Source organism: Bufo gargarizans, chromosome 1 (assembly GCF_014858855.1).
Source record: "Bufo gargarizans isolate SCDJY-AF-19 chromosome 1, ASM1485885v1, whole genome shotgun sequence".
In the NCBI taxonomy this organism is placed as follows: domain Eukaryota; kingdom Metazoa; phylum Chordata; class Amphibia; order Anura; family Bufonidae; genus Bufo; species Bufo gargarizans.
In genome coordinates this window covers 410144382-410159308 of record NC_058080.1, presented here as the reverse complement: position 1 = coordinate 410159308, position 14927 = coordinate 410144382, and the positions used below count along the sequence as shown (strand labels likewise).

At 46.0% G+C, this 14927-nt stretch overlaps 1 protein-coding gene across 1 annotated transcript; it reads right to left on the bottom strand.

Moving 5' to 3' along the window:
- Window positions 1-12186: 12186 nt before the first annotated feature.
- Window positions 12187-14661, bottom strand: LOC122932120 (protein ALP1-like). Its single transcript, XM_044286364.1, has 2 exons — window positions 14571-14661; window positions 12187-13074 (listed from the first exon to the last, which is right to left on the bottom strand). The coding sequence occupies exons 1-2, from the start codon at window positions 14615-14617 to the stop codon at window positions 12195-12197; spliced, it is 927 nt and encodes a 308-aa protein (XP_044142299.1). The 5' UTR covers window positions 14618-14661; the 3' UTR covers window positions 12187-12194.
- Between the last annotated feature and the right edge of the window lie 266 nt (window positions 14662-14927).

The window sequence follows — 14927 nt, the reverse complement described above, 5'->3', positions numbered from 1 at the left end:
AGCTGATCGGCGGCGGCCCCACAACATGATGCTGCCACCCCTGTGCTTTACACTTGGGATGGTGTTCTTTAGCTTTTAAGCCTTTTTCCTTTATACAAATAAGGCTATTTTTACACTTGCGTTCGGATCGGATCCGTCTGGTATCTGTACAGACGGATCCGCTCCTATAATGCAAACGATGGTATCCGTTCAGAACGGAACCGTCTGCATTATATTTCAGAAAAAAGTCTAAGTGTAATTTGTATTCAGACGGATCCGTCCAGACTTCACATTGAAAGTCAATGGCGGACGGATCCGTTTGAAAATTGCACCATATTGTGTCACCTTCAAACGGATCCGTCCCCATTGACTTACATTGTAAGTCTGGACGGATCTGTTTGCCTCTGCACGGCCAGGCGGACACCCGAACGCTGCAAGCAGCATTCAGGTGTCCGCCTGCTGAGCGGAGCGGAGGACAGACAGTGCCAGACTGATGCATTCTGAGCGGATCCGCATCCACTCAGAATGCATTAGGGCTGGACGGATGCGTTCGGGGCCGCTTGTGAGAGCCTTCAAACGGAGCTCACAAGCAGGGCCCCGAACGCTAGTGTGAAAGTAGCCTTATCATTATGACCAAATAGTTCCATTTTTGTTTCATCAGCCCACAGGACATTTCTCCAAAAAGTAAGATCTTTGTCCCCATGTGCAGTTCCACACTGTAACCTGACTTTTTTATTGTAGTTTTTGGACAATGGCTTCTTTCTTGTTGACCAGCCTTTGTTGCCATATCTACACAAAGTTGTTTGCTGTTGCTCTTAGATTGATTTTGTATGTTCATCTCTAGGAGACAGGGTGTGTCTTCATCCTGAATGGTATAATGGCTGCATGGTTCCATGGTGTTTGAACTTGCACTTTATCATTTGAACAGATGAACATGGTATATGGAAATTGCTCCCAATGATTTACACTTTTTTGGTCACTTTGCCTCACAAAAAGTGCAATATCGAGCAATCAAAAAGTACTCTTTACCCCAAAATGATGCTAATGAAAACATGAACTCATCTCACAAAAAAACAAGCCCCCACACAACATCGCCAGAAACATAAAAAAAATATGGCTTTCAGAAAATGGCAACTCAAAAACATTTTGGTCCTAACAAAAATTCAGACATCATGAAAAAAATAAGCCCTCATACAACAGTGACCAAATTGCTGCCTTATCTTTATCCTGCTTCACAAAAAGAAAAAGTTATCAAAAAGTCGTGTGTATCCCAAAATAGAACCAGTGATGATGGCAACTCATCCCGCTAGAAAATAAGCCCTCATACAGCTTTATTGAGAAAAAAAAATTAACGTATGGCTGTACTGGTCCCAAGAGGCTGTTCTATATCAGCATCCATCAAGACTGCTCTGCAAAAGCCAAAAGGTAGTGTACCCAAACAGCAGTAACCGGTGGAACCCGTCTTACAATTTAAGGGCTTGTTCACACGACCGTATGGCTTTTTCAGTGTTTTGTGGGCCGTTTTTAACGGATCTGTTTTTTATTCCGTTTTTTGTTTCAGTAGTGTTTCCGGTTCCGTTTTTCTGTTCCGTTTTTCCGTATGGCATATACAGTTATTACATAGGAAAAATTGGTCTGGGCACAAAATTTTCAATAGATGGTTCTGCAAAAACGGAACGGATACGGAAGACATACGGAGTACATTCCATTCACTTGAATGGAGCCACGGAGCGTGATTTGCGGGCAATAATAGGACATGTTCTAGCTTTGAACGGAAATTGAATGCATATGGAGTACATTTTTTATTTTTTGCAGAACCATTGAAATGAATGGTTCCATATACGGAACTTAAAAAACGGCCCGTATACGGAACGCAAAAAACGCTTGTGTGAACAAGCCCTAAATGATAGGGTGTATCTTGGATGGCATGAGTTGACCACAACATATTGGGAACTAAACTGCCATTTCTGTGGAAGACTTTACAATTTTAATTTCACTTCTTGTGGGTGGCATTTATTATTTCACCCCAGAGCTCTACAGTTCACCATATTGAGCCTCTCATGCGTATGGTGCTCTTTTACTCCTGAACCTGGCTGCACGTCCAGGTCAAATATTAGGGCCACATGTAGGGAAAACTAGGAAGCGCAACATAAAGGCTCATGCTCACGGCCATTGCCCGACTGTGTCCGTATTGCAGCCTGCAAACGGGTCCGCAATATGCGGGCACCAGCTGCGTGCGCGCCGTAGAATATATGTTGGAAATCTGACAGATGCCATTATAGTGGATTGGTATCCGGCTTGCCAGATATGGCAATTTCGGTATTCTGCTTCAACAGAATACCGGAATGTCGTACGCAGATGTGAACGTAGCCCTTATGGGTATTTGTACAGCCTATTTAACCAACAACCAGTTGGTAAGATGTATGTCAACATATAGAAACCCCTGTAGTGATACACATACATACACAAAATATGAAATTTTATTAGATAATTACATACAAATAATTACAAAAACATGATAAGAAATGTTCAAAGTAATGAAGCAGCAATACAGGTGATGTTGCAAATGGTAGCTCACTCGCTGACCGGCATGGTAAGAGATCCCAAAATACAAAATAGACTAGGCACAGTGGCCAAGGCAGCAGTGCCAGGGAAAAAGTATCTGTGCACCAGAAATGCCCTGGAATCCTATCTGATGTTCCTAAGTGCCCTGTATAAACAGTGTCCCGCAGGAAACCAAGTGGGCATACAGGCAAATGTAGAGAAAAACACAGATAATACCTGGGTTATGGTGCAAAGCAGGGATCCAACTACCGGTCAACTGTGAGCGCACCCCGACGTACGTTTCGCCTAGCTTTCTCAAGGGGCGTGATATTGTATACCCGTTATGGGTATTTATCAACCTTTTATCTACAATTTACATCGTATGTAACAAACACTTTACAAACTATTCATTAAAGGGGTTCTGCACTTTGTTTAAACTGATGATCTATCCTCAGGATAAATCATCAGCATCTGATCGGGGGGGGGGTCCGATACCCACTGGCCTAGTGACATCACGACTTGTGTCAACTGGCCTGGGAGGGGCTAAGCTCTGTTCCCTAGAATGGAGCTTGGCCGCGTCCAGGCCAGTTGGTCACCTGCATTCACTTGAATGGGTCTGCAATCACAGAGATGAGCGGAATCACAGATCAGAACCCCACAGAAGCGCTAAGGAGTGCTTCCGTTGTGTTTCTGGCCGTGCCTCCGCAGCGCAAAAAAACAGACCCAAGTTGCATGGGTCTCGATGCGTCCCGGCCGCTGCACGGACGTTGCCTGTGCATTGGGGACTGCGAATTGTGGTCCCCAAAGCACGGAACAGATGCACAACGTTCGTCTGCAAAGGTTTCCAAAACCCACTTTTTAAGGACCAGTTCAGTTATGTAGTCACTTTGTGAGGCCTACATAGTAGAAACCACCCATAAATGACCGTAATTTTAGAAACTACACCTCACAAGGTATTCAAAACTGCTTTTTAAACTTTTATTAACCCTTTAGGTGTTCCACAAGAATGAAAGGAAATTGGAGGTGAAATTTCAAAATATCCCTATTTTGGCAGATTTTCCATTTGAATCAATTTTTCCTGTAACACAGCAAGGGTTAACAGCCAAATAAACGCAGGGCTCAGAAGAGAGAGAGAGCACCAGATGATTTTTGGAGGGCACATTTCACTGGGATAATTTTAAGTTGCCATGTCGCGTTTGAAGACCCCCTAATACACCCCTACAGTAGAAACTCCCTAAAAGTGACCTCATTTTGGAACCTACAGGATAAGGATACATGCACACGACCGTATGCTTTTTGCGTTCCGCAAATTGCGGATCCACCAAAAAAACGGATGATGTTCCATATGGCATCCGTTTTTTTTGTGGATCCATTGTAATAATGCCTATCCTTGTCCGCAAACTAGAAAAAAATAGGACATGAACTATTGTTTTTGCGGAGCAACGGAACGGACATACTGATGCGGACAGCACGCGGTGTGCTGTCCGCGTTTGTTGCGGACCCATTGACATGAATGGGTCCGCATCCTATCTGCAAAAAAAACAAAAACGGATCGGACACGGAAACCAAATACGGTCGTGTGCATTAGAGTTGTTGCGATACCAATTTTTTGATTCGGTTTCGATACCATGAAAAAGTATTGCGATACTCTATACCATTCGATACCACGCGAAAAAAAGAAACAAAAAAAGCCACGTGCATTCCTCATTTTTAAAAATGGCGAATCGCGCAGTTTTTATTTTATTTTTTCTGTTCCGGCATTCACCACCTAGATTTTTTTAATATATTTTAATAGTTTGGACTTTTCTGACGTGGCGATGTAATATGTTTATTATTTATATATTTTATATGTGAAATTGGGAAAAGGGGGTGATTTATACTTCATATTTTAGTGTTTTTTGTTTGTTTTTTTTACACTTTTTATTTAATAACTATTTCCCCCTTAGGGGCTAGAACCTGGGATCTTTCATCCCTTTTCCTATTCAGCCTGATAGATCTCTATCAGGGTGAATAGGACTCCACACTGTCCCTGCTGCTCTGTGCTTTGTACACACAGCATCAGGGATGTTACCATGGCAACCAGGGCTTCTGTAGCGTCCTGGCTGCCATGGTAACCGATCGGAGCCCCAGGCTTACACAGCTGGGGCTCCGATCAGAAGCTGCCACTGCACCACCAATGGCTAAAAACCACAAACATGGCTGAGGATCTGGTGGATATGCTGTGGACCACCTTTTACTGAAGCGCTGCGGATTTTCCATTTGGATATGCATACAAAAATATGCAGCTGATTATAGTAGGAGAAAGTGAGTAAGATTTATGCAAAGCCATCTGCATACATTTTTAAATCCACAGCCTGTCCATTTCTGACAGGATTGTTGCAGATTTTTCTCCATTAGAAGGGGTGGCACGTCACTAGGATATACAACCAATGTCCTCTGGAACGGGACCCCCAAAGAGAACTAGAGCGCACTGCGCGGTGTGCTCTCCGCTCTCTTCTGTGGGAGATCCAAGAACAGCAGAGTGCTCCAAGCATGCCCATCTCCTCCGTTCACCTCTATAGGACTGCCGGAAATATTTTCGGAACTTCCACAGAAGTGAATCGAGGGTGGCTGCACCTGTCCGCTTCGCTTTCGTTCATTTTGTGAGCCCCGTTTTAGAAGTAGGTGGCATATCCTCAGCAATCCTAAAATGTTTCACATTTTGCTGAATTACCCATGCAGCCACAGCAAAAGTCCTAAATAAATAAAAATGGCTATACTGCCCTCCCTTCATCCCATGCCAGTCTCTGTACAACCTGATTTCCTGAGAGGACATTGCAGACAGCCTGGTTATACAAAGACTGGCACAGGACCTGGTACAGTATGTCAGGTAGTGACAGAGGAGGGGTATACTGCTTCATGTTCACCAGGAGCTGGAGCCGAAACCCAAAAGCAAATCTGCTCAATTTCCGCTGCTTTGGGCGCACTCAAGGGTAAGTCTGCTGTGAATCTTACTGCATTTCTGCAGCGAAACCCATGGAAACCGGCAGCAAAACCCACCGCTGATTTTACCATTTGCGCTGCAAAGTGTGAAATTCACAGCAGGGGGAGAGGGGCGGAGGAGGGGCGGCAATGAGAAGAGAGGGGCGGGCGCACTGCGCCACCAATGATAGGATTATTTCCACACAGAGCGGCGCCCAGCGATGTCTCAGTACTCACCATTAGGGTCCATTCACACGTCCGTTTTTTCTTTCCTGATCTGTTCCGTTTTTTTCAGGAACAGATCAGGACCAGATCTGGATCCATTTATTTTCAATGGGTCCTGGAAAAAAAATCGGACAGCACAATGTGTGCTGTCCGTTTCCGTTGTTCCGTTCCACATGTCCGTTTAAATATAAAACATGTCCTATTCTTGTCCTGAAAAATCGGATCCTGGTACAATACAAAGTCAATGGATCCGCAAAAACGGATGACATTCGGATGTCATTCCGTATGTCATCCGTTTTTTGCGGATTCCGTTCCTGGAAACACATAATTTATTTTTTATTTTTTTTTTCAATTTTTTTTCAAAGAAATCCAAACAACTTTATTTGATTATTGAAATGTATACATGTTCCCGTTTTTTGCGGATCCGCAAAAAACGGATGACATACGGAAACATTTTCAGGAACAACGGATCCGCAAAAAACGGACCGTTTTTCAGGATGAAAAAAAACAGGACGTGTGAATGGACCCTTAGTCCTGGGCGCCGCTCCGTTCGCCCGCAGTGCCCCATTACTGTCTCCTCTCCTGCTCCACATGCTGCTGATTACTATCGGAGCGATGGGAGGAGACATCAGATTCACTAGTGGGCGTTCCTTCTCCCTGGCTGTAGCGCTGTCCAATCGCAGCGCAGGGAGAAGGAACGCCCACTAGTGAAGCTGATGTCTCCTCCCATCGCTCCGATAGTAATCAGCAGCATGTGGAGCAGGAGAGGAGACAGTAATGGGGCACTGCGGGCGAACGGAGCGGCGCCCAGGACTAATGGTGAGTGCTGGGGCATCGCTGGGCGCCGCTCTGTGTGGAAATAATCCTATCATTGGTGGCGCAGTGCGCCCGCCCCTCCTCCGCCCCTCTCTCCTCATTGGTGGCGCAGTGCGCCCGCCCCTCTCTTCTCATTGCCGCCCCTCTCTTCTCATTGCCGCCCCTCTCTTCTCATTGCCGCCCCTCGCTTCTCATTGCCGCCCCTCGCTTCTCATTGCCGCCCCTCGCTTCTCATTGGTGGCAGCGGCAGCAGCACAGGGGGAGGGAGGACAGCTTCCTTCTCCCCGTGCTGCTGAGAGAACATGAGCGCGCCGATAGCAGCGCGCTCATGTTCAGAGATACTAGACTGCGCAGAAGCGCAGCCCAGTATCGAAAAAACGGAAATCCCGGTATCGTATCGATACCGGGACAAACGTATCGATTGGGTATCGAAATTTCGATACCCGCAACAACCCTAGTGTGCATGAGGCCTAAGGTGTTTTGTTGGTACTATTTTGGGGTACATTTGATTTTTGATTGCTCAATATTACACTTTTAGTGAGGCAAGGTAACCAAAAATGGCTGCTCTGTTTTTTTTTTTTTTTTTTTAACGGTATTCACTTGACTGTTATTTATATAGAGCAGGTCTTTTGTTTCAGAAACTGGAGATATAAAAACATAATTTTTTTTCAAAAATGCTTCATTATGTAAAATAATCTCTCAGGCTTCTGTAGGAGGCAAACCCGGCAGTGACAGGGACCCAGTGGGGATGAGGAGGGAGCCCGTACCCTCCGCAAACCTTGTGCATGCTGTGGTCAGCGCCGACCATGGCATACAAGGGGTTCTGTTTTTTCTCTAATGCCAGGGTATACAGCAGGAGCTTGGCTGCCAGGAACAGCCGGTTCCCTGCTGCTGATCGAGTGCAGTACATGTACGATGCTGGGACTTTAAGGGCTATTCCCATCTTGCACCTTTGACTTTTAGCTCCACTGCTGTGCTTGCTTTGTGGGCGGGGCCATGCTAATGAGTCACATGACAGTTGTGACTATTGGCCTGGCTGTGTGCACGGTCAGTGCTTACATACAGTAATGTATGCAGCATTTGGAGTGTCAGACACCGTGATGACAGGGCACATTCTCTTACTGTAGTATGTTCACTGCTTGCTTCTGGCCATGTACATGAGGCAGCGCAGCTGCAGGTACATATCACACTATGGAAACCCCTCATGTATTCTCGTGAGTGCTGTTTTATAACACTGTTTCAGACTCATTTGGCAAGGAAAGTGTTACCACAAAGCAGGGGCAGCTTCACCATAATGCGTAGCAGTAATTGAGGGCAGTAAGGCTGCAGGACTCACATCTGTACACTAATTCATCTATAACTCTCTCCACACACCTCTTGTGTCTGTGTACTATCCTCCTTCATGCAGTGGTGTCTCTAGCTTTCACATTTTTGGGGGGTACACTGGGGGCCAGGACAAAAGTAGGGGGGCAGCTATAACAAAGATACATTTACACAAGTACGCTTAGAAATGCTGCAATACTTTACCCAATACCTAAAACCGCAACAGGGAAGAAAAGTCCTGCTGTCTGTGGTTAAAAAAAAAAAACTATCACTCAGATTTCAACATGTGCTAGTTGCCTGTGGATGACACTACTATGGGGGGGGGGGGGGTGATCTGTGTATGACACTGTTATGGGGGGGATCTGTGTATTCCACTGTTATGGGGGGGATCTGTGTATTCCACTGTTATGGGGGGGATCTGTGTATTCCACTGTTATGGGGGGGATCTGTGTATTCCACTGTTATGGGGGGGATCTGTGTATTCCACTGTTATGGGGGGGATCTGTGGATGACACTGTTATGGGGGGGATCTGTGGATGACACTGCTATAGGGGGGATCTGTGGATGACACTGTTATGGGGGGGATCTGTGGATGACACTGCTATAGGGGGGATCTGTGGATGACAGTGCTATGGGGGGGGGGGGGGGTCTGTGGATGGCACATACTGTATATAGCATCTTATGCTATATGTGTCATCCACAGATCCACCCCATGACAGTGTCATCCCCATTTCCCCCTCCATATAACAGTGTTATCCACAGATCTCCCTCCCTGCCTCTCACAGGAGTGTACATTTGACATTTCTAAACTGTAATCCATATCCTGCAGTAACTTTAAATCAGGATTCAGCGGCCGCTCATCTCTACTAGTACCTTAACCTTACACCACTCGGCTAGCTTCGGTAACAGGGCCAGGCTACAGCCTACAGGTACTGCCTGTTAGTTGTTACCGAGCGAGCGCTGATTTCTGCAGGTCAGAGGATGCAGATTACAGATTAGAAGAAATGTACACTCCTGTGAGCGGTCCAGACCAGTGGCGGATCCAGAGCCTGGTCTCGGGAGGGGCACTTCCAGATTATTTTCTGTCCGCCGCCACAGAACAAGGGTGCTTATAGAACAGACTCCACAGTGTAGAGGTATACTGTACATTGTGTGGCACAGTGTATGCTATATGTGTATGACATAAACATATTTCATATGAAAACTTACAGTTACTTGGCTTGGCCCTTGGGGATCTCAGACACCACTTTAACCACTTCAGCCCCGCTAGCTGAAACCCCCTTCATGACCAGAGCACTTTTTACACTTCGGCACTACACTACTTTCACCGTTTATCGCTCGGTCATGCAACTTACCACCCAAATGAATTTTACCTCCTTTTCTTCTCACTAATAGAGCTTTCATTTGGTGGTATTTTATTGCTGCTGACATTTTTACTTTTTTTTGTTGTTAATCAAAATGTAACTATTTTTTTGCAAAAAAAATGACATTTTTCACTTTCAGCTGTAAAATTTTGCAAAAAAAACGACATCCATATATAAATTTTTCGCCAAATTTATTGTTCTACATGTCTTTGATAAAAAAAAAATGTTTGGGCAAAAAAAAAATGGTTTGGGTAAAAGTTATAGTGTTTACAAACTATGGTACAAAAATGTGAATTTCCGCTTTTTGAAACAGCTCTGATTTTCTGAGCACCTGTCATGATTCCTGAGGTTCTACAATGCCCAAACAGTAGAAAAACCCCACAAATGACCCCATTTCGGAAAGTATGTAGTGTCCCACTAGGTATGGGTGGGCACTACACAAGGGTCAATTGGTGTGCGCGTTACTCCTACTCACAAGGAACAGAAATGTCATATTTAATTCTGTTGTTATATGCAATGTACCCCTGTCTAATGCAGCAGCAGGCCTAGTTGGTTGTAGTTAGACATCCCAGACACTAGAGGGAGATAGGGAGCCCCTAGTATAAATGTCCAGGCCCAGACAGGGAGAGTTAGTGCAGAGTCAGGAGTCTGAGAAGACAGAGGCCAGTAAGCCTGCTCCTGACATGCAGCTGGATAGCCCTGGCTGCTAGTGATGTCCAGGAGGCTGTTGAGAAGCTCCAGCCTGCCTGAGAACAAGAGAGCCTAAGTTAGCTCTGAAGAGATACCCCAGTTGCAGGATCCAACCTCCTGGGAGAAACCTACAGTTATCCACCTGATAGGAGGAGGCGACCCAGGGTAAGCAAAGTGACCCTGATGGGCAGAGGATCTTAGGAATCTTATCAAGCAGTATAATACCTGAGTGAGAAAGTAACCAAGGATATAAGCCACCCTTTTAGGCATCCGGGCCTTGGGAGATATAAAGCCAGAGCAGGAGTTCTAGAAAGGACACTGTACATTGATTCTGTGAAAGGTACAACCTGCTGCTGAGTGCTTGTGGAATTTACCCTCAGTGTAACTTGCATGACTATTGCCTGCCATATTGTGAATGAGCCCCTTGTGGAACTGTAATAACAAAGACTGTACTACTCCCTGCTGTACAAAGTTGGATTGTCCAGTAAAGTTTACGTTTGGTTCACTATATACTTGTGTACCTTCGTCATTCCAACCTCCAACCGGCGTGCCACCGTCCAAAGGCACTGGCGTCACGAATACCACAGGGACCTTGCCCCAGGCACACAAAATACCTGTAACATCCAGGGCACCTCAACTACCATCAGGCCTGGTCCCTATCTACAGAGCGTGCCCCAGAGGAACCGTGTCTACCTCTGCTTCACTGCCACGCGCCTGCCCAGGGTTCTTCAAATATAGTGAGTCCCCTCGATTGCCCATAACTGTGACCTCACTTCGTCATCCCCTGCAGGTCTGGCGTGTTGCAAGTAGACACCCTAAGGCTGGGTTCACACCTAAGCGTTTTACAGCGCGTTCCTACGCGCTGCAAAACGCTCAACACATGAAAATCAATGCTTCCCTATGGCCCTGGTTCACACTTGAGCGTTTTCCAGCGCGTTTGAACGCGCCGAAAAACGCCCTACGCTCAAAAAAGTACTTGCGCGACTTTGAGGCGCTTTGTTGCGCGTTCGCGCCCATAGGATTGCATAGGAACGCGCAAATATGTTCGTTTGCGCGTTTTTGACCAGAAAAACGCGCGGCCGAAGGCGCGTTTGGCACATAGCAACAGTCATAAAAGGCCACACCCTAGAGATCTGCAGGTGTCTAGCCTGGCCAAGATGGAGGAAGCAGGCTGTGATAGTGAGACACTGATCAGGCTTGTGCAGGCCAAACGCTGCCTATATGACATCCAAGATGCCAAGTACAAGAATCGGAGAAGCAGGCAGCAGGCATGGGAGGATATTGGAGCAAGCATTTGGCCACAGTGGAAGACATTCTCAAAAGCTGTGAAAGAAAGCAAAGGTATTTACATGTGTGTTCTGAGTGTAAAAAAAAAATAAAGCCTTGTGTGCACTGGTGTAAAATCTCTATGTAATAGTCCAGCCCAGCTCGACCTGCGGCCCTCCAGCTGTTGTCCAACTACAACTCCCAATATGCTGTGCTGCATTTTACTTGCTGTAGCCTGTTTAAGCATGCATGGAGTTTTGCAGTTTTGCTTCAGCTGGAGGGCCGCAGCTTCACCATCACCCACATTCTTGCACAATGTAGTCGGCCAGTATGCTCAATTTGCACTTGTTCCAATCTGGAAATCTCTTTTACCTTCAAATGTTGGCCTACATTAGTGGTGCGGATTTTGTTTTTAAAGTTGATATGGATATTGTCAACCTTGAAACATTATTGTGCTTGTGGGCTATTGCAGCACTGGCACATGATAGGTGATTGTATGTGTATATAGCAGTGTTTCCAACCAGTGTGCCTCCAGCTGTTGCAAAACTACAACTCCCAGCATGCCCGCACAGCCAAAGGCTGTCCAGGCATGCTGGGTGTTGTAGTTTTGCAACAGCTGGAGGCACACTGGTTGGAAACACTGCTATATAGTACCAGTATTGGGCACATAAATGGGATCCCTAATTCCGCCCACATTGTTTTCCCTTGTTTTAATGGACGAGTATTAGGCACATAAATGGGATCCCTAATTCCGCCCACATTGTTTTCCCTTGTTTTAATGGACGAGTATTAGGCACATAAATGGGATCCCTAATTCCGCCCACATTGTTTTCCCTTGTTAAAGGACGAGGATTGGCGGGCACTATTGGGGCTCCTACAAGGGGCACGATATCGGGGGAAAACACGCCATTGCACTAATTCGCTCTTCAAATATTTTATTTAACCCATTACAATAACCAACGAAAAATGAATATTCAAAGTAACAGAAACAATTTGAGCAGATGCAAAATACGAAATAATATACCATTAAATGGCTTGCATTTGCCACGGTAACTCCCCCTGTGGCGACATAAAATAAGCCGCAAAGTGGTCCCGAATGGCCGCAGCATGTGTGGTCCCACGCACACCTCTGCGATTCTGCCTCTCCATGGAATGGCTCAACGAATCGTCAAAATTGAAGCCATCCCTTTCTCGGACAAAATTGTGAAGAGCACATGCTGCCTTCACAACCGAGATGGCGGTCTCCAATTTCAGATTGATGGGAGAGTGCAGAACTCGCCATTTGTTGGCTAAGATGCCAAATGCACATTCCACCACCCTGCGTGCTCTGGTCAGGCGATAGTTAAAAACACGCCGCGTAATGGATAAATTCCTGGAGGAGTATGGCCTCATAAGGTGCTCACCTAGACCAAATGCCTCGTCACCCACAAAAACAAAAGGCATAGAGGGATAACTGGTGCCAGGCAGTGTGGTGTTTCCGGGAAGGTCAAGGGCATTACTACTGAGCAATTGACCAAACTCAGAATGGCCAAAAACAGCAGAGTCCGAGCTGCTGCCATAGGACCCCACATCGACATAACGAAAAGAATAGTTGGCATCACATACCGCAAAAAGAACAAACGAAAAGTATTTTTTATAATTAAAAAACTGACTGCCACTCCTCATTGGCTTCAGAACGCGGATGTGTTTTCCATCAATTGCTCCGACACAGTTCGGGAAATTGCAGGTTTTTTGAAACGTATCCGCTATTTTCAGCCACTCCTCCTTGTTTGGTTGGCCCATCACAACAGCATGAAGGACCTGCCAAATGGTGATGCAGGTTTCCCTCACAATCACACTGGCTGTGGATTTCCCGATCTGGAAGGCGTAGTGCAGACTGGTCAACGATTGGCCTGTAGCTAAATAGCTGTAAAAAATGAGTGTAAAGCAAATAATAAAATTAATGGATGTAATTTTATTTGTATTATAGTAAACATCCTCAAAAGCAAGTGGAAGAGCCTCAAAGATGCCTTCATTCGTCATCGGCGCAAAGAGAAGGAACAGAGGAGTGGAGCTTCGCCAGGTGCACGGTCCAGCTATGTCCATGCGGAGGAAATGGCCTTTCTTATCCCATGCACTGAAATGCGTAGGTGAGTCCAGGGCATACACATGCAGGAGAGGGTGTGGTATGACATGCATTCACTTTCATATCTTGCGCATACTTATGTATATTTTCATGTTCACAGCACCGATAGTAGCTGGTCGAAAAGACAACAGCAGGAGGAGGAAGAGGAGGACGTCACCAGGGACAGTGAGGCCTGTGCATCTACGGGGCCACTAAGTCCACCTCCAACCGATCCCACCCATACATTCCAAACACCCTCACAGCCTGCACCACCTGTCGTGGATCCCGAAAACATTCGGCCTCACCGTTCAAAACGGAAAAGATCCGATCGCCAGGAGGACCGCCTAATTGCATGCCTGGATGCACTTGCGCATCCTGCACCCAAACTCACTAGTGATGCCCATTTCTTACTGAGTTTGGGACTAGAATGCTGCTAGTTCCCCCAAGTCGCAATACTGAAGCGAGGGAAACCTTAACAAGGGCCCTAGACAGCTTCATTCCACATGATGACTTCACACAGCCCAACAATGCACCACCACATCCACCACCACATCCACCACCACATCCACCACCACATCCACCACCACATCCACCACCACATCCACCACCACATCCACCACCACATCCACCACCACATCCACCACCACATCCACCACAACATCCACCACCCACTCACACATACACATCACAAACATACCCACAAACTAACATACCACACCCTCACGACACGTGGCACACACAACCACAATCATCATACAGCTATGCCTCCACTAGCATGGGCACCAACACCTCCACCACCACTCAAATGCAACCTGGCCAGCAATCAGGCGGAATGAGAGAGCCCATGCGAGATAACGAGCCACAATAACAAAACCTGTGAGAAGTGGCATACTTAATTTGGTGCATCAGGGGTGTTCTTCCTTCATTGTTAAGATCGGTACATTACCGATTAGTTTTTATGTATAAATTACAAAAGTTCTGTTGATTGGGTTAAACCCAGTTTGCAAATTGTTTGAGGAACTGTAAGATGTGATTACTTTTCCAAAATATAAAAACTTTTGCAAACATTTTTGAACTCTTATTTAGAACAGATTGTTTGCTAAGGAAAAATGTGGGGAAACTATGTATGGTATCTATATATGCAAAATGTAAAAAGCATACACATACAATCCCCCCCCCACCCCCTCAAAAACACTTGAAACATCACAACCACAAGTAAAAACTAACTAAGGCCACACTAATATACAGTCAACACACAATGCAAATGCTTTATTAGGCCACAATTACAGCCTACTTACCGCAAAGTTATGATCAGTCTTTCCGCTGGTGGGATACTGTCCCGCATGAATGTGTCCTGACGTTGCAAATGGGTGCCCAACAACCCCAGGAGCTCATCAAAGCTGTTGCAAACGAAAATGGTGAGGGTTAACAATAGCAAATATAAAAAAATGGGACCTTCACAATTGTAACCCCACTCATAGAACTATTGTATTTGTACTAACCTGGTGATGGACATCCGCGTGTATGCAAAAAATTGGTCTTCATGGGCCCGGAGGGTCTCGTACAGTGCCCAGAACTGTCCCCTTTCCTGTCGGTTGGCAATGACAGGATGGACCCAGAAGCGTCGCCTGCTCTCTCTCCTACGCCTCAAACGT

Bases quoted from the DNA above. Each gene is read 5' to 3' on its own strand.
- LOC122932120 (XM_044286364.1), bottom strand. From the start codon at position 14,617: ATGCGGGACAGTATCCCACCAGCGGAAAGACTGATCATAACTTTGCG. The intron at 13,075-14,570 runs GTAAGTAGGCTG...CATTTTTTACAG, and splicing joins AGACTGATCATAACTTTGCG to CTATTTAGCTACAGGCCAAT.